This window comes from Pseudorca crassidens, chromosome 18 (assembly GCF_039906515.1).
Source record: "Pseudorca crassidens isolate mPseCra1 chromosome 18, mPseCra1.hap1, whole genome shotgun sequence".
Classification (NCBI taxonomy): Eukaryota; Metazoa; Chordata; class Mammalia; order Artiodactyla; family Delphinidae; genus Pseudorca; species Pseudorca crassidens.
Genome location: NC_090313.1, coordinates 66,432,883 through 66,458,201, shown reverse-complemented (window position 1 = coordinate 66,458,201; position 25,319 = coordinate 66,432,883). Strand labels below are relative to the sequence as shown.

Here is a 25,319-nt window from a genome sequence, read left to right as displayed (position 1 = left end):
CGTCCGGCCAAATTCATAAAATTTCAGCTTATGTGTTTTGCTTCATTTTGCGGCTACTTTGCCAGCTAAACTTTTAGGAAGTACATTTAGAAGCCATTTACAACCCCACACACAGGGGACAAAGTAACTCATGTGCCGCAAGATAAGGGTGCTCCATCACAGGCAATTCCCTGGTGGTCCCCTCGGTGCTTCCACTGCCGCGGCGGGGGTTCAGTCCCTGTTCAGGGAACTAAGATACCACAAGCCGTGCAGCGCCGCCAAAACAAAACACAGCAAAACAACAACAACAAAAACAAGCAATAAGAAAAAGTTCCATTAGACACTTTACCATATGTATTTTTGTTTTTCAGCAGAGGCATTTTGATCTGAAAACTGTGTAAGTCTAGAGATTAAAGAGATGTTATCTTGCTAAAAGGAAAAAAAAATGATGGTATAAGGAAGTCGATAAGATGAAGCGAACTGTTCTTTGGAATTTCATCGTACAGTTTGATGTGGAAAAGTAAACGTAACAGAAATGGTTTCTGTTTCCTTCTTAACAGAACCCATCCTCTACTTTGGTGACGTCGAGTACCCTGTGGACGAGAGCATAGGCTCTGTGGACGTGCGGGTGTGGAGAGCCGGCACTGACCTGTCCCAGGCTTCTAGCGTCACCGTGAGGTCTCAGAAGACAGACCCTCCCTCTGCTGATGGTGAGCAGTTTCCTACAGCAACTCTTTTGAGTATTCTACAATTTTCCACTTGCCGTGATGAAGTACCTTAAAGCCCAAATACTTCACTTCTGTTTAAGCAGTCTGGTTGAATGTAATTTTTTCTGAAATTATTACTGTATAGTTGGCAAATCTAGGCTCTATTTACTATTGTGAGAAAATACATCTAGAGGACCACAAATCAAAAGCTGAGTTATAAACATATAAGTCAAAGACTCTACATTTGAATGCCTTTATTTGCATGAATTGGTTCTCTATACTTGGGAAATCTACCATCGTTGAATATTATGACATCATATGCACAACTAGAATAATTGTGAAGGCCACCCTCAGAGAAATCTAGTGGCATTTAAGTGTCATGCAGGTATGTATCTCTAGCTTGGCTCCTTCCTCATTTTAAACAAACGTCCCCATAAATACTTGGGACCCAAAGACTTTTCCTACACTTCATTATACAATCTGTCCTAGCCGACACATGCTTGCCTTTTATTCTGGAATCTACATCTGCTAAAAGTTTATCTTAAAGCTGGGACAAGCATAAGATAAGAAATTTCCTTTTTTGTTCCACCTAAATGACCAGCAGTACAAACTATCTCTTACACATGCCCACACGCGTACATCGTGCACACATCACACATTCATCACGCATACCATTCATCCCGTTTTATGTCACCCTTAAGTTTTCACTTTTTAAATGTTGTAGAACCAGCATAGTGTTTTGCATGTAGCCGGTGTCCAATAAACATTTGTTTAGCCAAATCAGTCATTTCTTTACAGAAAATTCAAATCAAAGAAAGAGATGAGAATAAAGGTAAAGAAGAAGAGGAAAAGAAAAACACGGAAAGAACCACAGTGAGATTCAGATACAGAGACTTTTAAAGATGAATTAAAGACACATACTCAAATATAGTTGCATATTCAGAGGTAAACAGATACAAAAGGAGAGTTAGAAGAGCAGAAGGTATGAAAACAAGGAAGAAATAATACTGAACACTCTCCCCTATTCTCAGTCTTTATGGATGTAGTGCCTAAAGATTAAGAGAAAGTTTTGTTTTTTTAACTACTTTAGAACATAAATGGAGATGTCAACACTAGTATGCGCCCCACAGTCTGAAAAATAATAAGCCAAAACCCAAATATGTCTCTGGGGCAGGTGTGGGTGAAGCATGTCAGACAAAAGCTTGTATCTGAAATGTGTTGTTTTAACCAGCAGGCACACACCTAAAGTTCTGTAGTAGCTTCTGAAAATAGATGTGGATATTTAACTAATGATAACAAAATTTCAATATTTATATTTCATATATAATTTATGATAATCAAATGATTGATATGCTGGTTATTTTTAGACCTGATTTTTACTAGTTCTATTTGAGAATTCCAAAATAGATGGAAGAAAACTATAAGAAAGCTAAAATAACTAAAGGTAAAATAACTTGTTAGACATAGATAAGACAAAGTTCAGAACCTGATCCTTGATCTACCATCTCAATAACCAAAAGGTTAGATACTAATCTTTTGCATTTCGTTAAATGTATTTTCTGTAACGGTATGCTAGTCTATATATTTTAAAAAGGATTATAAATATATCTTCACAGTTTGCTTCTCATAATTTTGTTTAAATTGAGTTAGTCCCCAACTGAAAAATTCTTCTGTTACTGTCATAGCTGGAACAGACTATGTGGGAATCAGTCGTAATTTAGATTTTGCACCTGGAGTCAACATGCAGACTGTTCGTGTTATCATTCTGGATGATCTTGGACAGCCGGTGCTGGAGGGAATTGAGAAATTTGAACTTGTGCTTCGAATGCCTATGAATGCTGCCCTTGGTGATCCCAGCAAAGCCACGGTGGCCATAAATGATTCTGTCTCAGATTGTGAGTGTTTATTAATTTATGATGATAAGTAAAACGATAAGGTAGACTTTATATAAATGTTAAGTAAAATGATAAACTAGGGTTTATATACCCGTATTAGTTTGCTAGGGCTGCCATAACAAAGTACTACAGACTCAGAAATTTCTTGTCTGACAGTTCTGGAGGCTAGGAGTCCAAGATCAAGGTATCAGCAGGGTTACTTCCTTCTAAGGGATGCAACAGAAGAATCTGTTCCAGCCCTCCCTCTTGTCTTGTAGATGGCAATCTTTTCCCCTGTGTGTCATTATATCAGCTTCTATGTGTGTCTCTGTGTCCAAATTTCCCTTTTATATAAGGACACCAGTCATATTGAATTAGGGCCCACCCTAATGACCTCATTTTTACTTGATTAGTTCTGTAAAGACCCTATCTCCACATAAGGTCACAGTCCGAGGTACTGGGTGTTAGGACTTCAACCTGGGAATTAGGGGACACAGTTCAACCCATAATAATACCTTAGCTGACCAAGTCTTACTTTCTCATCCTGATTATTTTGATAGAATTAAACAGCTTCAGAAGAAAACTTTCAGTCTTCCTCGCAAATTTAAAAAAATGAGATTGCTATCAATATCTTGATTGTGTGTCAAGAACTCCCCCCCGCAGATGGGTGGAAACGCATGGGGTTGCACAAACCCTTGAGTATTAATGGTCTTTTTCGATTTCTCAACACAAGACACTTTCTGTTATCTCCTTACTCCCAGACTCCTGAAATTCCCCTAATGATGTGCCAAAGACACTGTTCTGAAGCAGTAAGCTTCTGGACACATGGCAGGTCTCTCTGACACGTCATCACAAGAAAATTCTGAATAATCTTCTACCACGATGATCCTGACATTGCTTGGAGGAGTCTAACCTATTGTCAATGAGGCCTATAGTTAATTGACCTAGTATAGGTGTCACTTTCTATTATGTAATATATATAATATTATAGCCATTGTCAACTTTTCCAACACGGTCCAGGTAAACTGTGCATGTGATTATGTGCACAATATTTAATATTATTCATATCAAGAAATTCTGAAAAGCTCATGGTAAAGCAACATATATAGATACAGACATCTTAAAATCTCTGGTTTTATCTACTTTCTCACATTTCATTGCATCTTCCTACTCCACAAAATAGACAGAGCAAAATTACAAGGATAAGGAAATCAAAATACTGAGTTAAGTGATTTGCTCAAGGCCAAAACATTGGCAAGTGACTGAGTGGAGAGTTGGTTCCAGTTCTTCTCATTTCTGTTCCATTATTCTTCCCACGAAACCATGTTTCCTGAAATGGCGTTTTCCTTACATTTCTATTCACTTTGATTCATATGTTTATTTTCCTGTATTTTTTTTGCAGTGCCTAAGATGCAATTCAAAGAGCGAGTATATACTGGCAATGAAAATGATGGGCAGGTAGTTGCTGTGATCCACAGGAGTGGAGATATCCAGTACAGGTCTTCCGTGAGATGCTATACGCGCCAGGGGTCTGCACAAGTGATGATGGACTTTGAAGAACGCCCAAACACTGATCTCTCCACCATCACCTTCCTCCCTGGTAAGTTTCGGCTTGAAATTTTTATTTGGAATTTGCAGAAGCCCAGTTTGGGGTGTGAAATATCTATCAAGGAAATACAGGTTCTGGATTTCAGCAAGCTTATGACATGGTTTAATGTGCACTAAATGATAACAAAGGGAGGTAGATTAACAGGGTGAATGAATGTTCCTTTGGTTTCCGTATCAACTTATTGATTAGTTTCTAGTGCTGTGCTATATTGTTTATTCAAACTTTATGCAGCAGATAATGTCATATCAAATGTGTAGATTTCACAGTACTGGGAAAGACTTAATGTTCAAATGACAGAAATGAAAGGAAATAGATGTCACATTTTTAGTATGTATCCAATGTCATAAAATATTTGACCACTTTGATCCAATAATTGTACAAGATACATGTGCTGTGGTCAAATTAACAATGACCAACCAGTACAAAGTTGCTAAATTTGCCTCCTGATCATAATGTTAGAAATTTGTAAATAAAATTGGCATTTCCTCTTTTCCCCTTGTTTTCAGACATAAGTGACAGAACTTAAGACAGGCATTAAAGAACTCCCTGTACAAGTAGGGCCTGTCATTGCATATGTTCAAACCTCATCATTCATTCAGCAAATATTAATCAAAGGCTTATTACATGCCAGACACTGTTCCTTGCGCTGTCGATACAGCAGGGAAAAAAGCAACATCCCTGCCCTCGTGGGGCTTACCTCCTGGTTGCAGATGCTTCCCTTATGGCCTACGGGATGTGACTGCCCTGCTGTCGTTATTATTGTTCCAGGTGAGACTGAAAAGCCTTGTATCCTTGAGCTGATGGATGACGTACTATACGAAGAGGTAGAGGAGCTCCGTCTGGTTCTTGGCACTCCACAAAGCAACTCCCCTTTTGGAGCTGTGGTTGGTGAACAAAATGAAACTCTGATAAGGATCAGAGATGATGCTGATAGTAAGAAGCTGTTTCTTGTGTTCAACTGTAAATTAGGAACTGAAATCCATCTGTATTAAAGTTTTAGGTGGCTCAGAAAATAACCCTCTCTTTCTGACTTGGCTTTTAAAGTAATTGAGAAATAGGAAAAAGACTAAGATAAGTGGAGAACGAAATAAACCATTTAAACTGAAAATTATGTTGAAGAATATGGTTGATACCTAAATGCTAAATCCCAGGCATTCAGACCTCCCTACTCCTCACATACCCTTGGGTGCAGGTCGTCCTGGGTCAACAATTTCCTCCTTCCCTTCCCTTAGTCAGTGGCCCACTCGTGTAAAATTTTTGGCGCATAGACACAGCCCACAGCACGTGATTTCTGGGGGCTGGTTAATTGCTAAGGAAGGAGCTGGGCCATGCATGCTCAGTTTCTCATGACACACCAGTGATACTGAGTGAGGGGACAGAGGGAAGGCAAGAGAATAATATAATTAAGCTCCTCCCACATGGGAAACAGAAAAACCATTAGAAGTGGAGAAAAAAAGCATTCCCTTTACAATTTAATTTGTCTGTGTCTCCCACTGTTTTAGAGACAATTATTAAATTTGGAGAAACCAAATTTAGCGTCAGTGAACCCAAAGAACCAGGACAGTCGGTGGTTATAAAAATTCCAGTGATTCGCCAAGGAGACACTTCAAAGGTTTCCGTTGTGAGGGTTCACACCAAGGACGGTTCAGCCACGTCTGGAAAGGACTATCACCCTGTGTCGGAAGGTATGGGGGCTCCTAGGGCCCGTGTCCAGATGGGTTGTGCTCACACTGTGTTAGTGCTGGTACCCTTGAGAAAATGGAAGAGAGATATCCATCCAACTGAAATACAAATACATGTACTCCTTTAAATTAATCTCCTTAAGGAAAACAAAGTCAATGGAATTTATTTCCAGAGTTTCTCTTTTTGACTGCTGGGTACCTGTGTTAGGGAAATTTTGAGTTAGTGTGCTAGATGATCTTCTGTTTTGAGTCTACAGTCCTTTCATTTTCAGTGGGTTTTACCTGCGTTATGGCAATCCGATATTAAATAACAATTTTCCTGAATATCCTATTGCATTGAAAATGTGCATGATAGCCAAGAAGATAGTCATAGAACAACAACAATGCAAAACTTCAAGCTAGAAAGTTTAATGTTAATGGAGGACAGTAAAAGGGGGACAGATTACCAGCCACAGGGCCCATGAATTCTCTGGGCCTTAGGAACTCATAATGAATACATTTCATCCATCCCTCTCCTTCTTCAAACTTTCGGATCATTTCACCCATTACTTTTATGAGTATAAAACAAGTCAGTTCTTCTCTCTCCCTGTGGGTTGTTTAGTGGCAAAATAGAGACTGCCAGCAGTTTTTGATGATCATAGACTACAGGCGTTCATCCTGATCTGCTCAGTTGAGAACAAAGTTTAGGAAGTGACAGAATCAGTAATAGAATTAATGAAACAGTTGGAAAAACTAGCATCTTCTACAAAGGAACACTTATTTTCTTTGCACATATGGTAAAAGTTTTGATGAACTATAGAGCTTCAAAGTTATCCTCATATTATTTTCTACGTAAAGAATGATAATACATTGGAAATATATGCATAAAACCCAAAAAGAGAGGAAAAAACTGATCAGCTGCTAAATTATAAAATCTAAAATAACTATTTCTAAAATGAGCATGTTTTACATGAAGGAAACACCTTCTAAATGTGGATGACATGATCTTTAACAGAAGATGCTTTTCTTATAAAGAAAATTCTTTTTGCTAAGACAGAAACAAAATTACATGTATATAGTAAATTGACAAATGAAATCAGAGAAAACTTAAATAACAGTAAATCAACCTGTGTCTCTTTTATCCTATAAATGTCAACATGTGTTTATTAAAAAAATTTAATAATCTTTCCTGAAATATATTTTAATTTCTCCTTTTATGGTCCAAATTGAGGTAAACAAAAAATTAAATATAGAATAAACATTGAAATATTTTTGGTTAATATTTAACCCAAATATTTTTGGGTTAAAAATGTCTAGGGGCTTCCCTGGTGGTGCAGGAGTTAAGAATCCGCCTGCCAAGGCAAGGGACATGGGTTCGAACCCTGGTCCAGGAAGATCCCATGTGCTGCCGAGCAACTAAGCCCGTGCGCCACAACTACTGAGTCTGCACTCTAGAGCCTGCGAGCCACAACTACTGAGCCCGTGCACCTAGAGCCCATGCTCTGCAACAAGAGAAGCCACCGCTCACCACAACTAGAGAAAGCCCGCCCGCAGCAAAGAAGACCCAACACAGCCAAAAAATAAATAAATAAATTTATTTAAAAAAAAAAAAGTCTAAAGTGGCTGAGGAAACAACTATCACCTAGCATGTATACTGTAAGAAAACAATTAATTTAAGCATTTAAAATAAACACTTAAGTTTTCAACTTCTCAGAAACTAGGTTTATATAATTCAGAGGGTTACAAAACTCAAATGTTTACAAGGCCAAGACAAGCAATGAAAATGAGGGAAGCTAGGAAAGTGTGAGGGAAAGATGGAGTGATGGAAATGTTCTTCAACCAGAAAGTCCATTCCGTGCTGAGAAAGACCTGTACTGTCATAGCCAGATGACTGTTGCCAGGCAGAAAAGTACAAAAGATCTAAAACATCTGTATTTTTCTATGAAATCCCCAGATGTTGAAGGGTTAGAAAATAAATTTTCATTGCACCTTCACACAGGTCAAATCAAACAAATTGGTGACCCAGAAGTGATCAGCTATTTTCGTCCTCTGGAACGAGGACTGTACGCCCTCTTGGGGCATGAGAAATCTAAGGCTAATGGTATCAAAGAACTGGCTAAGGCCAGTGTGGAAAATGGCTGTACCCAGAAACAGAACTAATTTTAAAGATGAGTCTGGCTTACAAACACAATTTTAAAGAAGAAGATCCTTTTCATAATTGATGGAAGTAGGAAAAGAAAAATACGTTGGAGACACATTTTCTTCTGCCACATTTTAAAGGATTTCTTAATTTAGAATTATAATGATTGAATACCGCCGTTACGTGAGAAAGCAGCGTCTGTTATCGTCTCTGATTGGAATGATTATGCATTATATTCTTTATTTTCTCCTCTGAACAGTTTTTCACAAGGCATTGTAAAACCAACAAAATTGTTTATTCAAGTTTGGTCAGCTGCTTATTCTTGAGTTCAATAAAATCAATTAATTTTTTAACATTTTAAGAACCTCAGAATGAATGGTTAAAAAAGGATTACCATTATTGGGTTTATTTTTCATGACAATGAAGGAATTATTTTTAGTGAGGAGCGACAGGGTGAGAGAAAAAAACACCATTAACATTTTTCTTTAAAAAAATTGCTGAATTTCCAAGATTAACGTCAACAACCGAAAGAAGTCTTTTAAAAATATAATTTGACATGATATTAAAAATTTCAACAATTTTATGTCCAGCTTTTCTAGATATATACATAATGAAAATACTATTCACACTCAATAATGCCTGTGATCATATATTTGACTTATGTCCTGTTGGTTTAGAAATTCTGGGAAATGAGAGGTGAGTTTGTCTGATTGTGCCGATATCAAAATTGTTGATTGTCTATTCCATAACTCTGCATTTTTTCAAACTGTGGGTCAAAAAATCAATTTAGTAGCTTATGATTATAATTTTCTTCTGGATAAAATGGAATAGAATAGAAAATATTAGAGTGCAATGCATATTGTAAGAATAGGTGATGTTTTTAAAACTTTTTATTCCATTTTATCCACACTCACATGTGCACACAAACATATACACGTAAGTATACTGGGCCACAATATGAAATATATTTCTCATTGTGGATCACTGTCAAAGAAGCTTAAGAAAAACTTCACATATTCCTATGTAAAAGATTTAAACCTGTGATTTTGCATTTGTAGAAATTGAGTTTAAGGAGGGAGAAATCCAGCACATTGTTGAAATTGAAGTAATATTCGATGGGGTAAGAGAGATGAGAGAGGCCTTCACTGTCCACCTAAAACCCGATGAAAATATGATAGCAGAGACGCAGGTAAGTAATTTATGGATATAAATTTGTGGCCAGTATTTTATCATGGAAAATGCATGTAAGCATCACATAGTGTACAGTTAAGTAATCAACTTTATACAACCCTTGTATAAAGACAGTGCCCATAATCTTTTTTCCCCTACTAAATAAATTTTGTTTCCATTCGAAAACAAGAATCAAGTAAGTCCTGGGGCTTCCCTGGTGGCACAATGGTTGAGAGTCCGCCTGCCGATGCAGGGGACGCGGGTTCGTGCCCTGGTCCGGGAAGGTCCCACATGCCGTGGAGCGGCTGGGCCCGTGAGCCATGGCCGCTGAGCCTGCGCGTCTGGAGTCTGTGCTCTGCAACAGGAGAGGCCACGGCAGTGAGAGGCCCGCGTACCGCAAAAAAAAAAAAAAAAAAAAAAAGTCCTAAATTCCCTGGCGGTCCAATGGTCAGGACTCCATGCTTTCACTGCCGAGGGCATGCGTTCGATCCCTGGTCAAGGAACTAAGATCCTGCAAGACCCATGGTGCAGCCAAAATAAAAAATTCCTGTCTCTTTCTTGAAAAATCATGTTTGTAGAAACTCAAGGATTAGAGCCTCCGAGTCCCACATCAGCCCAGTTACCCTTCCTATTTTAGTCAGTAACGACTGAATCTGGGGTTAACCTCCAGAGAGAAAACATAGTCTCAGCACAAAGATGAGGCTATTAATTTAGTGCCACAACTCATAAAAACACACATTTCAACCCACAAAACAGTTTGCTAACCCTCAAAATTCCCACCTGCTCATCGTAACTTTATTAAATTGATGTCCAGAGCCTCAGTGACCCAAATGTTACTGTCCTAGCACTTCTTTCCTGTGTTTATTTAATTTATATTATTTCATCAACCAGATATTCTTCAAGATAAATGTAATTTCCATAGAATTTTGAGCTTTAAGCCTAATTTTTAAAGCTAAGTGATTTAACGAACAGACCAATGTTTACAGTATCTGTGCTTACATTTACTCGATTTCTTTTATTATTTGTTTCACTATTAGCATGAGATCAAATTGGGGAGACTGTTTTTTCCCTTAAGTACAGGTATTTTTAATATTTTATAATTTTTACTACTTGATGGTATTTACAGTGCCTTGGGTTTTTTTTTTAAGTCATATTTAAAATGCAAGAAGTAGGGGCAGAAAATCTTTTTCAAATATATTTTTGTAAGTCTTGATCACATAAGAAGTGAGTCTTTAGTTTTTATGGAGCATCATATTAAACTCTTTTGAGTAAGAGGAACAGAGATTCACTCAAATCACTTCAAGTGATCAAAGCCCCTTTTAAGAAGACCCACGTAAATATAGGCTTGGAAACTGCAATGTATCGTTGGATATTGAAAGATGATTCGGGAGCAAAAGGCAAATGTGTCAGTGGGGTTTCCTTGTCATTCTACCCCCAGTAGATGTTCACAGGTTCCTCTTCGGTCTGTGACTCAGCTTCTCCCTCTGCCTGTGCTTCTGTCCTCTGCTCCTCTGAAGCTTCACTTTTCACCTGATTTCCACTTCAGCAGGGTCCATGCTGTCACATGACCTCTAGCATCTGCCTTCACCCTGGTCTCTTTCAGCTTTCCTCCCACTATTAACTAATTGACTTTTTCATGGATCTTCCACTTTACCACCCCGAGACAGACTTAACTACTATCATCACAATTTGGAGAAAAAAATACAAGCCCAAATACTTTGTGGGCCACTGGCCAACCCAGGACTCAGGTACCCTCCCCTGCACCATAAGATATGGCCCAGGTGCCAGGGTCATGAGGAACAAAGCACATAGAGCCTGTCACACTGCAGAGGCTCTGGGTGTGACAATTTTTACTATAATGAAGCCATGGACTTGCCAAGCATTGTGAGTATTGTTCTGCACAATAGAAGCAGCATGAGTCTAATATGTCAGTAATCATGGAGAATTATCTTTTCCTTCTAGGCCACCAAAGCCATTGTGTACATAGAAGAATTGAACAGCATGGCAGATGTCACTTTTCCTTCTGTCCCTCAAATTGTGTCCTTACTGATGTATGATGACACTTACAGAGCCAGAGAGAGTGCTGGACCTGTGTCTGGTTATCCTGTTGTCTGTATCACAGTGAGTAGGAAGTTGAGGAAAATTGTAAAATAGTTAAAATAATCATGAACATTAACCAATATAGTATGGGCTTTGTCATGATGAAATAAAAGTGGGGGAAAACTGCAGGATTTAATCTATGAACTTTTGAAAGGAAACTGTTGATCAAGTAAAGGTCCTATTTTTCTTCCTTCATCCAACAAAGGTTTACTAACTGATGTACACATAGTGTGTTATCTCATATTATCTCAGGGTTTGCCACTGAGAGAAAAATAAATAAGATATGAACTCTACACTCAAGGAATTTAAACATAAGGGAGAGAAAAATGTATAAGAATCAGTCACTCTACTATAAGGCATGATGTGATCATTATACAAACTAGGAGATAGAACAGCAGCTCCACCTGTGAGGGAAGGTTTGGGATCGTCCAATGAAAATGTCAATAGTTTAAGAGTCACATAAGGGGGAATCCCCATAAGGTTAACAGCTGATCTTTCAGCAGAAACTCTGCAAGCCAGAAGGGACTGGCAGGACATATTTAAAGTGATGAAGGAGAAAAACCTGCAACCAAGATTACTCTAACCAGCAAGGATCTCATTCAGATTTGATGGAGAAATTAAAACCTTTACAGACAAGCAAAAGCTGAGAGAGTTCAGCACCACCAAACCAGCTTTACAACAATTGCTAAAGGGACTTCTCTAGGCAAGAAACACAAGAGGAGGAAAAGACCTACAATAACGAACCCAAAAGTTAAGAAAATGGGAATAGGAACATACATATCGATAATTACCTTAAATGTAAATGGACTCAATGTTCCAACCAAAAGACACAGATTGGCTGAATGGATACAAAAACAAGACCCATATATTTGCTGTCTACAAGAGACCCACTTCAGACCTAGAGACACATACAGACTGAAAGTGAGGGGATGGAAAAAGATATTCCATGCAAATGGAAATCAAAAGAAAGCTGGAGTAGCAATTCTCACATCAGACAAAATAGACTTTAAAATAAAGACTATTACAAGAGACAGAGAAGGACACTACATAATGATCAAGGGATCGATCCAAGAAGAAGATATAACAATTGTAAATATTTATGCACCCAACATAGGAGCACCTCAGTACATAAGGCAAATGCTAGCAGCCATAAAAGGGGAAATGGACAGTAACACAATCATAGTAGGGGACTTTAACACCCCACTTTCACCAATGGACAGATCATCCAAAATGAAAATAAATAAGGAAACACAAGCTTTAAATGATACATTAAACAAGATGGACTTAATTGATATTTATAGGACATTCCATCCAAAAATAACAGAATACACATTTTTCTCAAGTGCTCATGGAACATTTTCCAGGATAGATCATATCTTGGGTCACAAATCAAGCCTTGGTAAATTTAAGAAAATTGAAATCGTATCAAGTATCTTTTCCGACCACAACGCTATGAGACTAGATATCAATTACAGGAAAAGATCTGTAAAAAATGCAAACACATGGAGGCTAAACCATACACTACTTAATAATGAAGTGATCACTGAAGAAATCAAAGAGGAAATCAAAAAATACCTAGAAACAAATGACAGTGGAGACACAACGACCCAAAACCTATGGGATGCAGCAAAAGTAGTTCTAAGAGGGAAGTTTATAGCAATACAATCCTACCTTAAGAAACAGGAAACATCTCAAATAAACAACCTAAACTTGCACCTCAAGCAATTAGAGAAAGAAGAACAAAAAGCCCCAAAGTTAGCAGAAGGAAAGAAATCATAAAGATCAGATCCGAAATAAATGAAAGAGAAATGAAGGAAACGATAGCAAAGATCAATAAAGCTAAAAGCTGGTTCTTTGAGAAGATAAACAAAATAGATAAACCATTAGCCAGACTCATCAAGAAAAAAAGGGAGAAGACTCAAATCAATAGAATTAGAAATTGAAAAGTAGAAGTAACAACTGACACTGCAGAAATACATAGGATCATGAGAAATTACTACAAGCAGCTATATGCCAATAAAATGGACAACCTGGAAGAAATGGAAAATTCTCAGAAAAGCACAACCTTCTGAGACTGAACCAGGAAGAAATAGAAAATATAAACATACCAATATCAAGCACTGAAATTAAGACTGAGACTGTGATTAAAAAGCTTGCAGCAAACCAAAGCCCAGGACCAGATGGCTTCACAGGTAAATTCTATCAAACATTTAGAGAATAGCTAACACCTATCCTTCTCAAACTCTTCCAAAATATAACAGAGGGATGAACACTCCCAAACTCATTCTGCGAGGCCACCATCACCCTGATATCAAAACCAGACAAAGATGTCACAAAGAAAGAAAACTATAGGCCAATATCACTGATGAACATAGATGCAAAAATCCTCAACAAAATACTAGCAAACAGAATCCAACAGCACATTAAAGGGATCACACACCATGATCAAGTGGGGTTTATTCCAGGAATGCAGGGATTCTTCAATATATGCAAATCAATCAATGTGATACACCATATTAACAAATTGAAGGAGAAAAATCATATGATCATCTCAATAGATGCAGAGAAAGCTTTCAGCAAAATTCAACACCATTTATGATAAAAACCCTGCAGAAAGTAGGCATAGAGGGAACTTTCCTCAACATAATAAAGGCCATATATGACAAGCCCACAGCAAACATCATCCTCAATGGTGAAAAACTGAAAGCATTTCCACTAAGATCAGGAAAAAGACAAGGTTGCCCACTATCACCACTCTTATTCAACATAGTTTTGGAAGTTTTAGCCACAGCAATCAGAGAAGAAAAGGAAATAAAAGGAATCCAAATCGGAAAAGAAAAAGTAAAGCTGTCACTGTTTGCAGATGACATGATACTATACATAGAGAATCCTAAAGATGCTACCAGAAAACTACTAGAGCTAATCAATGAATTTGATAAAGTGGCAGGATACAAAATTAATGCACAGAAATCTCTGGCATTCCTATACCTATAAAAAAATAAAGAATCACATAAGGAAACGTCATTCCTGTATGAAGTGGTTGCCTTACAAATGGCATAGTTACTTTTTCAATTGCCTTCTCTTACCTTTGAATTATAAGCTCCTTGTGAGCAAAAACTGGGACGCATTTATTCTTACTTTGCAATACCCCTGGTGTAATGACCTACGTATAATAGGTACACAATAAATGTTTATTGGATTAGCAAGGCAGAAATAATAATGCGGTGCAAGTTACAGAGGTCTTGAAATGTTATATTAAGGAACGTGCACTTTATTTGTTGGGTAGCAGGGAGCTCTTGCACAGAAGAATGGCATGAGGAGAGGGGTTGTATTGGAGTGTTACCATGGCAACCGTGGTCACCTGACGAGAAAGGCCCTGAATTAGATAGAAAGGTGATGCTTGGCATGGGAGGGAAAAGACCAACTTAAGAGACATCCTACAAAAAGAATCAAACAAGTTCACTGACCCACTGGATGTTGGGGGCAAAATGAGAGAGAGAAGAGAGGGAGAGAGAAAAGAACAAGGATGATTCGACAACTCTGAGGATTCGAGAGATGATGAAATGAGTATCACTTCTACTCGTATCAGGTTAAAGGTGGAAACGGCCAATAAGCTGTTTGAAATGCAAGATTAGAGTTCATAAAAGCTAGCATCGCGAGGACTAGGAATTTGAAAGTTGCGTGAATAACATGTAGAAATGGAAAAAAAGTAGTAGTGAAAACACTAAGGGAGAGAGAACTTCAGAGGAATAATTTCCACCTTGTTCTAAACTGTGGCCCTAACATAGTTACTTGTTTCCCATAGGCTTGCAACCCTAAATATCCGGACTATGACAAAACAGGATCCATTTGTGCAAGTGAGAACATCAATGACACTTTGACCCGGTACCGATGGCTGATCAGCGCACCCGCGGGCCCCGACGGAGTCACCAGCCCCATGAGAGAAGTGGACTTTGACACCTTTTTCACTTCATCCAAGAGGATCAGTTTAGACTCCATATACTTCCAGCCTGGCTCCAGGGTGCAGTGTGCGGCTCGGGCTGTGAATGCTGATGGCAATGAAGGCTTGGAGCTGATGAGCCCTACCGTAACCATCGGCAGAGAAGAAGGTAGTGCATGGCCGTTTTCACATGAAGGTCGCTGGAATACCATGGAATGTTATATATGTCTAATTTCCAGTTATTCATTCCTCCAAATGCCCCATGTATTCCGTAATACTCTATACGGGTTTTTTTGGGGTTTTTTTGTTTTTTTTGCGGTACGCGGGCCTCTTACTGTTGTGGCCTCTCCCGTTGCGAAGCACAGGCTCCGGACGCGCAGGCTCAACGGCCATGGCTCACGGGCCTAGCCGCTCTGCGGCATGTGGGATCTTCCCGGACCAGGGCACAAACCCGTGTCCCCTGCATCGGCAGGCAGACTCTCAACCCCTGCACCACCAGGGAAGCCCTCTATAAGTATTTTTAAATGATAATCTATTTTCGCAAAAATATTCATTAGAAAACAAATATTTATTCATTTTGCATTTTTCGATCACTGAGCATATGTCAGGCTTTTGGCTGTCATATGAAAAATAAGGCAGGATTCCTGCCTTCCAGGAGTCCATACTCAGACTGAAGACACAGACAAATTTTAGTCTGGACAGGACACAGAAATGCAAAAGTAGTAGTGATGGGTTCTAGCCTGAGTGGATCTGGAAAGGTTTCATCAAAGAGGAGATGCTTAAGCTGAGTCTTGAAAACAGTAGGGGAAAACAAGCATGAGCAATGACTCATAGAAGCATGAAAAAACGTGGAGTATTCTGGGAACTACAAGCAGAGAAATGGGGCAGGATGAAAGGGAGAGGAAGGGAGATCAGGAGACGAAGCAGTTGGTACGCAAGGGTCGGATCTGGACAGGGCAGCTCATACGTGATGCCGTATCACTCCCAGCTGGTGGCTGGCTGAACAGGAGTTTGCTGGGGCAGGAGGGGAAGGACAGTCCAGGTAGAGAGGTGTGTACTAGTGTCCATACTTGGTTATTAGAGGGGAGGTTGAGGTCAGGGCTAGGGCCCGGACACAGTGGAGGTGGAAGATACATGTGGCCGGAGACAACACTGACGAGACAGGAAATCCACTTTATAAACTAATCCTTTACTCTGCAGAAGAATGTTTAAATCAGAGTTTTCAAATAACAGTCTTTTAATAAGATTCTATTTCTAAAAATTCCATTTGTGTACAACACTTCGGATGTACATATGTTGCAGCAAGAAAAGTTATATGTACCACCTCCCACCATTATATACTCAGGATCAATATTTATTGATAACACGTAGAGTAACCATGTTCTTTTATTAGGATTAGAATGTATGGTTTTTAGATTTCTCTTAAAACCAAACTATTGTGTTGGTACCAAAACTAAATTAAACAATGCCTTAAAGTGAGTCACCCCCAATTAATAGAGCAGACATCCCAGATGCTAGGGCCTGATTCTGATCTGTTTTCTACAGACAGAAAAGAAGTTATTTATTGCCTAGTTCTCTGGAAACTGTGATCCAGCATCGGGCGGTCTCTTCCATGGTATTAAAATGAAGACACTACAGTGCTTTCAAAGCAAACATACGAGGAAGTTTTTCATGTTAAAATTCTAGATAGATAGATAGATTAGACAATGAGTTATAATTTATAATACACATACTGTAAGAAATTACATATATAGAGAAAACTATATATTTTGCTCTCTGATTCTAAGAAGGCTAGTTTTTGTTTTTTAGAATGAGTGCATTTTTAGTTTTATTATAAATAATGTAAATTTTATGACTAGTCTTAAGGATTTAATTCTAAGGTAACAATCTCATTCATTTAATTAAGCTACACTTACTTTTTCCTGTTGTTTTTCAATCATTTTTACTATGCCTGTTTATACTTTATGTTAAGACGATTTTGTGAATATGACCATAACAGACGGTGTCCAGCACAAATTAAATCACATTGAACAATATTTATTTTTTCTTAAACTTTATAAAACACCCCAAATGTTAAGAAGAAGCCATTGAACTGTCTGCTGGGATTACTTTTCCCATGATGGTCTTTTGCTTCGTCATAATATCAACTCTCAGCAGTGCCTTAGTTCACAGAGAATTTTAAAGTACACAGAAAATTCATAGTGCCTATTTAAAAATATATACTTCCAGTGTTGTCTATTATCTTCTTTTAGCATAAATGTCTTCATTTTGCCTCGAGGTCTTTGTCAGCCCCGGGTGCCAGGGATAGTGGGAGCAGAGCCCTTCTCAGCTAAATTGCGCTACACGGGTCCCGAGGACCCAGAGTATACCAACCTCATCAGGCTCGCCGTCACCATGCCCCACATAGACGGTAGGTGACTTGGGAAAGCAAATCCATGGAGGTGGTTTGGGCTTCTCTTTACCTGCTTTATTTGACTGAACACAGGCAGACCTCATTTTATTGCACTTCCCAGATACTGCGTTTTTTTAAAAATGGAAGGTTGGTGGCAACCCCGCTTCCAGCAAGTCTGTCAGCGCCATTTTTCCAACACCACCTGCTCACTTCATGTCTCTGTCTCACATTTTGGTAATTCTCTCAATATTTCAAACCCTCCACCAGCAAAAAGATTAAGACTCCCTCGGGATAGTTAGCATTTTTTAGTAACAGAGTATTTTTTAATGAAGGTGTGTACATTGCTTTTTAGACATACGCTATTGCACACTTTATAGCCTACAGTATGGTTTGTTTTTAATTTTTTTGTTGCAGTATAGTTGACTCACAATGTTGTGTTAGTTTCAGGTGTACAGGAAAGTGAATCAGTTATACATATGTATATATTTTCCATTCTTTTTCAGATTCTTCCCCATATAGGTTATTACAGAAAACTGAGTAGAGTCCCCTGTGCTATACAGTAGGTCCTTGTTAGTTATCTGTTTTATACACAGTAGTGTGTATATGTCAATCCCAAGCCAGTCTCCTAATTGGTCACTTCCTCCCACGTTTCCCCTTTGGTAACCATATATTTGATTTCGAGCTCTGTGAGTCTGATTCTGTTTTGTAAATAAATTCATTCATATCACTTTTTTATCAGATTCCACATATAAGTGATATTTGTCTTTGTCTGACTTACTTCACTTAGTATGGTAATCTCTAGGTCCATCCAAAGTTTCTGCAAATGGCATTATTTCATTCTTTTCATGGTTGAGTAATATTCCGTTGTGTATATGTACCACATCTTCTATATCCTAGTAAATTTTAACATAACTTTTATACGCACTGGGAAACAAAAAATTCATGTGACTCACTTGATTTCAATACTTGCCTCATTGCGTTGGTCTGGAACCAAACCTGCAATATCTCTGAGGTCTGCCTGTTTTCTGAATGACCAAGCATACAATAAATGCTCAGTTTGCAACTTAAGCTTCAAGTCCTGCTTCTTTTGAGTGTTTCTGTTTTCTTTCTGCCCGGTTTTTTTCTCAAGTCTGACAATTTTGACGTTCTTTAAAATTAGATAAATTTCACACATGTCACAACACAATGAAACAAAGCTTTGGTTAACGTGCTTGCTGTCTTTTATGACACGGCACAGTGTGCCTTCAAAACTCTTGAGCTTGGACTTACAGGAAAGCAATTTGGAATCTCAGTCCCTGCCTTCAACACCTGTTTGCTTTTCCATATCTGGAGTCTCATAGATCTTTCCCAGTATTTATTGCAACAACTAAGACATTTCCTAGGCATTAAAATAAGGTAAAAAAAAAAAAGCAATTAACAATGTTAAATTCTGTGTCCATTTTCTCTGGATAGGGAAGTGTGGGCAGAATTTCTGAGTCAGTAACTTTACCCACATTTTATGAACCTTTCCTCAGGTACAGAAGACATTTTCAAGTTCTATTCCTCTTAATTCGCTGAAGTATATTAATATTATTACTTAGTATGTTAGTTATATTTTAAGTACCTAAAGGACAGGAAGCATTAGGCAATATTAGGAACTACAAGGTAGAATTTACCTGCCTTATGGAAAGGACATAATTCTGCTTTGTCTGCTTATTACAAACCCAAATTTATGCTGGTGGGCACAGGTGCACAGAAATCTGCACCTCCTTACTTTACAGTGTAATGTTGGGTCCATGTTTGACCACCCTGCCTTTAGACCCATATGGGAGGTGTGATTCAGATGTGCAGAGGGCAGAAGGGACCATCAGGGAAGGGCAGACCTATAATAGTTCTTCCTAGTAGAAAGATTGGTCCCTCGTGCTTCTCCTAGAGCTTGACTTAGCATTTTCTGAAACATTCGATAGCCGTAGCTCCGCAGAAGCTGACCAGTTCTTTTGCGGGGCCAGAGGATCTAAGAGGGAGAGGTGGAAAAGGTGTCAAGAGAAGACCCCTTTCACAGTCCTTTTTGCTGCATTGCTTATGCCAGGGCTCAACCAACTGTGTCCCATGGACTGGATCTAGCCTTCTACCTTTTTTTTTTATGGTCTGCAAGCTAAAAATGGTTTTCACATTTTTTAATGTTTGGAAGAAACCAAACCTTCTTCTTCTTTGAAAGTAGAATATTTCATGACACATGAAAATTCTATAAAATTCTAATCCATTGGCCGTGATTAAGTCTTCTTGCACACAGTTATGTGAATTCCTTTACAAATCATCTATGGCAGCTCTGGCTCTGCAATGGCAGCTTTGAGCAGTTGCAACAGAGACCTTGTGGCCCACAAATCCTTACAATATTTACAGTTTGGCTCTTTACAGAAGAGGTTTGCCAACTCTTAGCCTATACCGTATAGTGGTAGTTTTCAAACTTTTTGGTCTGAGGACACCCTCAACATTATTTATGGCCACAAAGACCTTTTGTTTTGTGGGTTATAGCTATAAATATTTACTGGATTTAAAATTGAGGTATTGTTAAATATGTATTTATTCATTAATTTTTAAATAAGAATGAATCTATTACGTGTTAACACGAAAAACATACTTTTAAGAAAAAGAACTACAATTTATAAAGCAAAACAAAAAAGTGGCATAGTTTCACATTTTTGAAAATATCTTTAGTGTCTGGCTTAATAAAAGACAGCTGGATTCTTATGTCTGCTTCTGCATTCAATCTATTGCAATATATGATTTATTTTAGCCTCTGAAAAACTCCACTGTACACTACTGAGAAAATAAGCGTGGAAAAGTCCAATAATACCTTACAGTCGTGAAAATAGCTTTAATGTTATAGATCTCCTGAAATATTCTCGGGATCCTCCGGGGTCCTAAGATACCACTTCTATAATCACTGCTCTGCAGTATTTTATAACACTTGTCTTCTCAAGAGATAAAGAGATTATAAAGTGTTCAAAGGCCTTTGCTGTTGGTAAAAATGGTAACAGTGATTTACAAAAATCCCTTGTAGGCATGCTCCCTGTGATCTCCACCAAGGAGCTCTCCAACTTTGAGCTCACCCTCAGCCCTGATGGTACACGAGTTGGAAACCACAAATGCTCCAACCTCCTGGATTATACTGAAGTAAAGACCCACCACGGGTTCTTGACTGAGGCTACCAAAAATCCAGAAATAATTGGAGAGACGTATCCTTACCAGTACAGCTCATCTATCAGGGGTTCCAATACCTTGCGCTTTTACCGAAATCTGAACCTGGAAGCCTGCTTATGGGAGTTCGTTAGCTACTATGACATGTCAGAGCTGCTCACGGACTGTGGAGGCACCATTGGAACCGATGGACAGGTACGGATGTTTAGCATCTGAGCTTTGGTCACTGGGCAGACCGGTTGCTTTTGTTCAGTTACGTAGACTTGGAATAAATCTCAGCTCCAGTCTTCCATCCTGGTGATGTAGGTTATTAGGCAGAGGAAAGAGCAGGTAGTTGGCATGAGTGCTGTGGAAATCCGTGTCTGTTTCCAGAACAATGTGTCCAAATCTATGTATTTTTTAGCAATGGATCAGTAACATTATCTTTGTATTGAAAGGACACCGTATAGTTATGCTGCAAGCTCCAAATCTGCTCTGATGTTAGAAAACTCCAAACACGAATTTCTCTTCGAAGTACACATTCTCATTTCTTGTGTTATGCACAGATGGCTGTGATGCGTCACGAGTGCTCTCAAATGAGGGTCCTCGGGGTCAGTCTAGTTTTTCTCCCTTCTTACTCTCTTTCTTCTTTCCCTGCCTTCTATCTTTCTCTCCTTCTACTCCTATTTCCCCCCGCCCCTTTTTCTTTCTAGTTTTCTCCCCATTTCCTCCCTATCTGGTCCATTTCTCCATCACTAACATAGTCAAAAGTATTTTCATTTAAAGCTTACTGTTATTTCTACTCTGCAATTACTGATTCTTCTTCATACTACACAGGCAGACATTTACACATAAAATACACACACACACACACACACACACACACACACACAATCCCCCCCATCACCACCATCATCATTGTTGTTAAAATGATGGTGAAGCAAGGTCTCCATTAGCAGTTACAGTAGAGAATCTAAAATATGTAGGGTGTAGCTTAGATTTGTGATGAGTATTTGAATTAAAAGCCACGCTTTGTCCAACTGGACTGAAACAAAGGGCTTATTTACGTAACTTATACATTAAGACGTTGAATGGTACCCAGAAGATGTCTTATCTTTCAAGATTTAGCTGAGGTGAGGCTGGATTTTTTTTCCGTGCTATATTCCTGTGATGTTAAACTATAAAACAAGTAGTAACAAGAGAAATGTAGACAGTAACTATCAGTTTAATTCCAGAGCAAAGCTGTAAATCTCGACCGGTTCCGCTGGCGTTGATGTCTAATGGCCACATGTTATGTCTGGGAACTGTTGGGCTCCAAGGTAGTGAGACTTTTATCTCTGTCTCCTCTAAAAGCAACAAAATATCCAGAAACTTGCATGAATTACTAAAAATCTCAAGCAAAAACACCAACAGGAAGACAGTGTAGAACAGTGGAAAGAGCCTGCATATTGGAGTCAAGGAAATGTGGACTTATATCTGGCTCTGACATTCTCTAGCTACGTCTTCTTGGGCAGGTTACTTAAACCCTCATAAGTGTTACCTCTTCAAGTCCCTCGTTCCCACCCTGTCTTTGCTACCTGGAAGAAACGTGAAAGAAAAAAGGTCCTATTCTCAGAATAAAGACTCATATTAACACATCTACTTCAGCCTCTTCCTTTATAGGTCAAATATCTCCATTCCTTTGGCCGTTCCTCCCAGAGCCTGTTTTCAATCCATTATTAAATCATTCCTCTTTTCTTTCTGGATGCTCTTCTCTCAGGATCTTGCTGAAATCACAGGCTCTGTTGGCATAAGTGAAATGGGACATAGTAATAGGATTATATTGTAGTTCTGGGTCTTCTTTGTTAAAAAGCACTTCATCCCATGAAGCGTCTCTGTGGGTCTCGTCTAGTCTGTGGTCACTTTTTAGCCTCAAGAATGTTTTCTATCTTCTCTGCAAATGGCGGTAATTTTCTGTCTTTCATACGTGCAACCCAGACGGGCTTCCCTAGTGAAAACCCTGCACTTATCCTACTTAAGCTTTATCCTACTTAAGCCTATATCTGCCCACTTTTCTGGTGTATCAAGGGCATTTTGAATGCAAATCCGTCTCTCCAGCCAATCCTCACTATAAAATGCTCAGCTAAATTAATTTTACTTCGCCGGAGTTTTAAAATCACTGTTCCTCTGTTTAGTTAAGTTCAGTTTTTTTTTTCCCATTACAACTGCTAACTAGAAAAGTTATTACCCTGCTTCCGTAGTTGAGCTATCGACTGTTCTACTCCACTAGGTGAAAACTGGCAACTGCCGGGTTCAGTGAAGTTTTGCCTGCCTGAACACTTTATGTTACTTTCTACTTAGGGAGAAGAGAGAGTGCAGTATAAGAATTATTGAACCATCCAGTTCCCAACTGGCTTGTGTTACCTTGAGGTGTAAGATGGCCAGCTGGTTATATGAGTTTCTTCTGAAAGGACTTTTCTGCTTTCGCATTGTTGAAAATAAACGTAGTAACACAAGCATGATGATCAACATAATAGAGGTGACCAGATTCAGTGTAAATCATTGAAATTTCAGGTTCTTGTGACAAAATTCTTAAAGCCTCAGTGTAAATGGAATTGCAGTAGCATCTGATAAAGCGTGTCCACTCTCAGAGTGAAGCTCAGAGATGGCTATCTCGTTTTCCCCAACTTTCTTGGGTTTGAACTTCTACTTCTCTAGTTATTGAGATCCTCTCCTATATCCTCACCTCCCCTGACACATACATTATTTAAAGGTAGGTGAGGGAGAAGAAAATACATATTAAAGTAAAGGAAATATAACTCTTTGAGATATTTTCTTAATTTTCCTCACAAGTTTTAGGTTCTAGAGAAGAGAAAATATCTAATAATATTACTACTACTACTAATAGTAATAGCTAACATTTATTTAATATTTACTATATGCCTGTCATTGTGTGTAAGTACTTTACATAGTTTCACTAATTCTGTCCTCAAAACAACACTGTGAGACAAATGAATTTTGTCTCCATTTTTGGAGATGCTGAAGCAAAGAGACTTCAAACAACGTGTCCCAATTCAATTCGTTTGTAAGCCTGTGCTCTTAACCACATCATGATACTTATCTGGACATTTAATCGAGTGAATTAAATGTCATTTAATTGGGCGAATGTGAGGAATGGTTATGGTCACAGACGAAATTGCAAGAAAGGCAAATAAACTTTTTCCTCTGTTCTTTGTACAAGAACAGAAATAACCCCAGGTCTATTTGTCCTCTGCCAATTCCATACTGCCCTGGCCAAGCAGCTAATAGATGTCTTTCCCTCTTCTGGTCCTTTTCTAGACTTGCTGCCTTAGATCAAGGTAATCACTATGCAAACAGATTTTACTAACTGGTAACTGCTTCTGCCGGGAACAACATGATACAAACCGATTTTTATCTTTAGTGTTCTTAGCAGCTAAAGCTACTGCCTGGAAATATTGCCAGGGCCCTGCATTTTATTTTGTGATTAAAAAGAGGTTTTTCACACACTCTTAAAGATTTCTGCCTTCTCTAACCTCCCATATTCAAATTATTTCACTTGTAACAGAGAGTTACCAAACTGAAGGGATCACCTGAAATATCTAAGATAGTTATCTGTTCACAGCAGATAAGTGAAGTCAATAAATGAAGTTTTATTAAGTTTTATGCAGTTTGACTACAACTAGCTTTAGCTGATATTAAGACCAGTTCTGCCTTTTCCATCTTGTTCGTTGCCCATTCATTCATTAAAGAAATAATCAGTGAACACCTACTCTGTGCCAGGGACCAAATAGGTACCCAGTGAGGACACCAGACACAGACCTTAAACTCCTTCCAAGTCGAGTTATAGGAGTCGAATACTTGCTCTTATAAAAGTTAACAATTTTACTTGCCAAGAAGAAGAAACTTGAAATTTCTCTAATGATATTCACCACTAAAATCCCTCCTAATAGTTACTTTCTAAAATGTAAAAACAGATATAGCAGGAAAAGAAAAACAGAGATAAATAAAATAAATTATTCCGCTCCACCTTTTTGTGTGACCTGTATTTTATAAATAAAATTTTAACTTGTTTGGGTACACAATGAAAAACACTTGTGATGCAAAGTAGTCAGTAATGTTCAACTAAGTTTTTAAACTATTGGATATTTTTGATTAGTTTTTCTCTTGAAAACAACTTCTCTTAAAACGAAAGAACTTCAGTTCATTTCACCTTTCATCAGCCTGACTATTCATGTTAAAAAGTCAGAATCTTAACTCTCACCTTGTTAGGTAAACAGCAACTGATAACATCATTCAAGGAGCATGACTAAGTTACAAAAATTCAACTCCAATCATATGACATTGTAATTTACTCATGAGAAGACATAGCCTGATTTTGGGAAAGTATACGTATTTTTTCTGAGTTCCTTGGTTAATGGAATAATTTTCCTTTTTTAAAAAAACTATGTGTTTGATTTAGAAACACAGACCTTTGGGGCTAGAGTACACTTTAGAAGTCATGTCTTTCCATTCCGTTATTTTCTACTTAGTACACTGGTTTAGTCTTTTTTTTTTTTTAAAGATGTAAGCCACTCTAAATCATTCTGCA

General features: G+C 38.3%; 1 protein-coding gene across 1 annotated transcript in view; it reads left to right on the top strand.

Annotated features, from left to right (window-relative positions):
- The window catches only part of FREM2 (FRAS1 related extracellular matrix 2), a 160,282-nt gene that overhangs the window by 114,420 nt on the left and 20,543 nt on the right, over nucleotides 1-25,319 (top strand). The window contains exons 7-16 of the mRNA XM_067713219.1: nucleotides 540-689; nucleotides 2,372-2,581; nucleotides 3,963-4,160; nucleotides 4,938-5,102; nucleotides 5,672-5,854; nucleotides 9,029-9,159; nucleotides 11,103-11,261; nucleotides 15,046-15,349; nucleotides 17,459-17,590; nucleotides 20,616-20,947. Coding sequence (XP_067569320.1) covers nucleotides 540-689; nucleotides 2,372-2,581; nucleotides 3,963-4,160; nucleotides 4,938-5,102; nucleotides 5,672-5,854; nucleotides 9,029-9,159; nucleotides 11,103-11,261; nucleotides 15,046-15,349; nucleotides 17,459-17,590; nucleotides 20,616-20,947 — 1,964 coding nt within the window. The remainder of the gene's footprint in view (nucleotides 1-539; nucleotides 690-2,371; nucleotides 2,582-3,962; nucleotides 4,161-4,937; nucleotides 5,103-5,671; nucleotides 5,855-9,028; nucleotides 9,160-11,102; nucleotides 11,262-15,045; nucleotides 15,350-17,458; nucleotides 17,591-20,615; nucleotides 20,948-25,319) is intronic.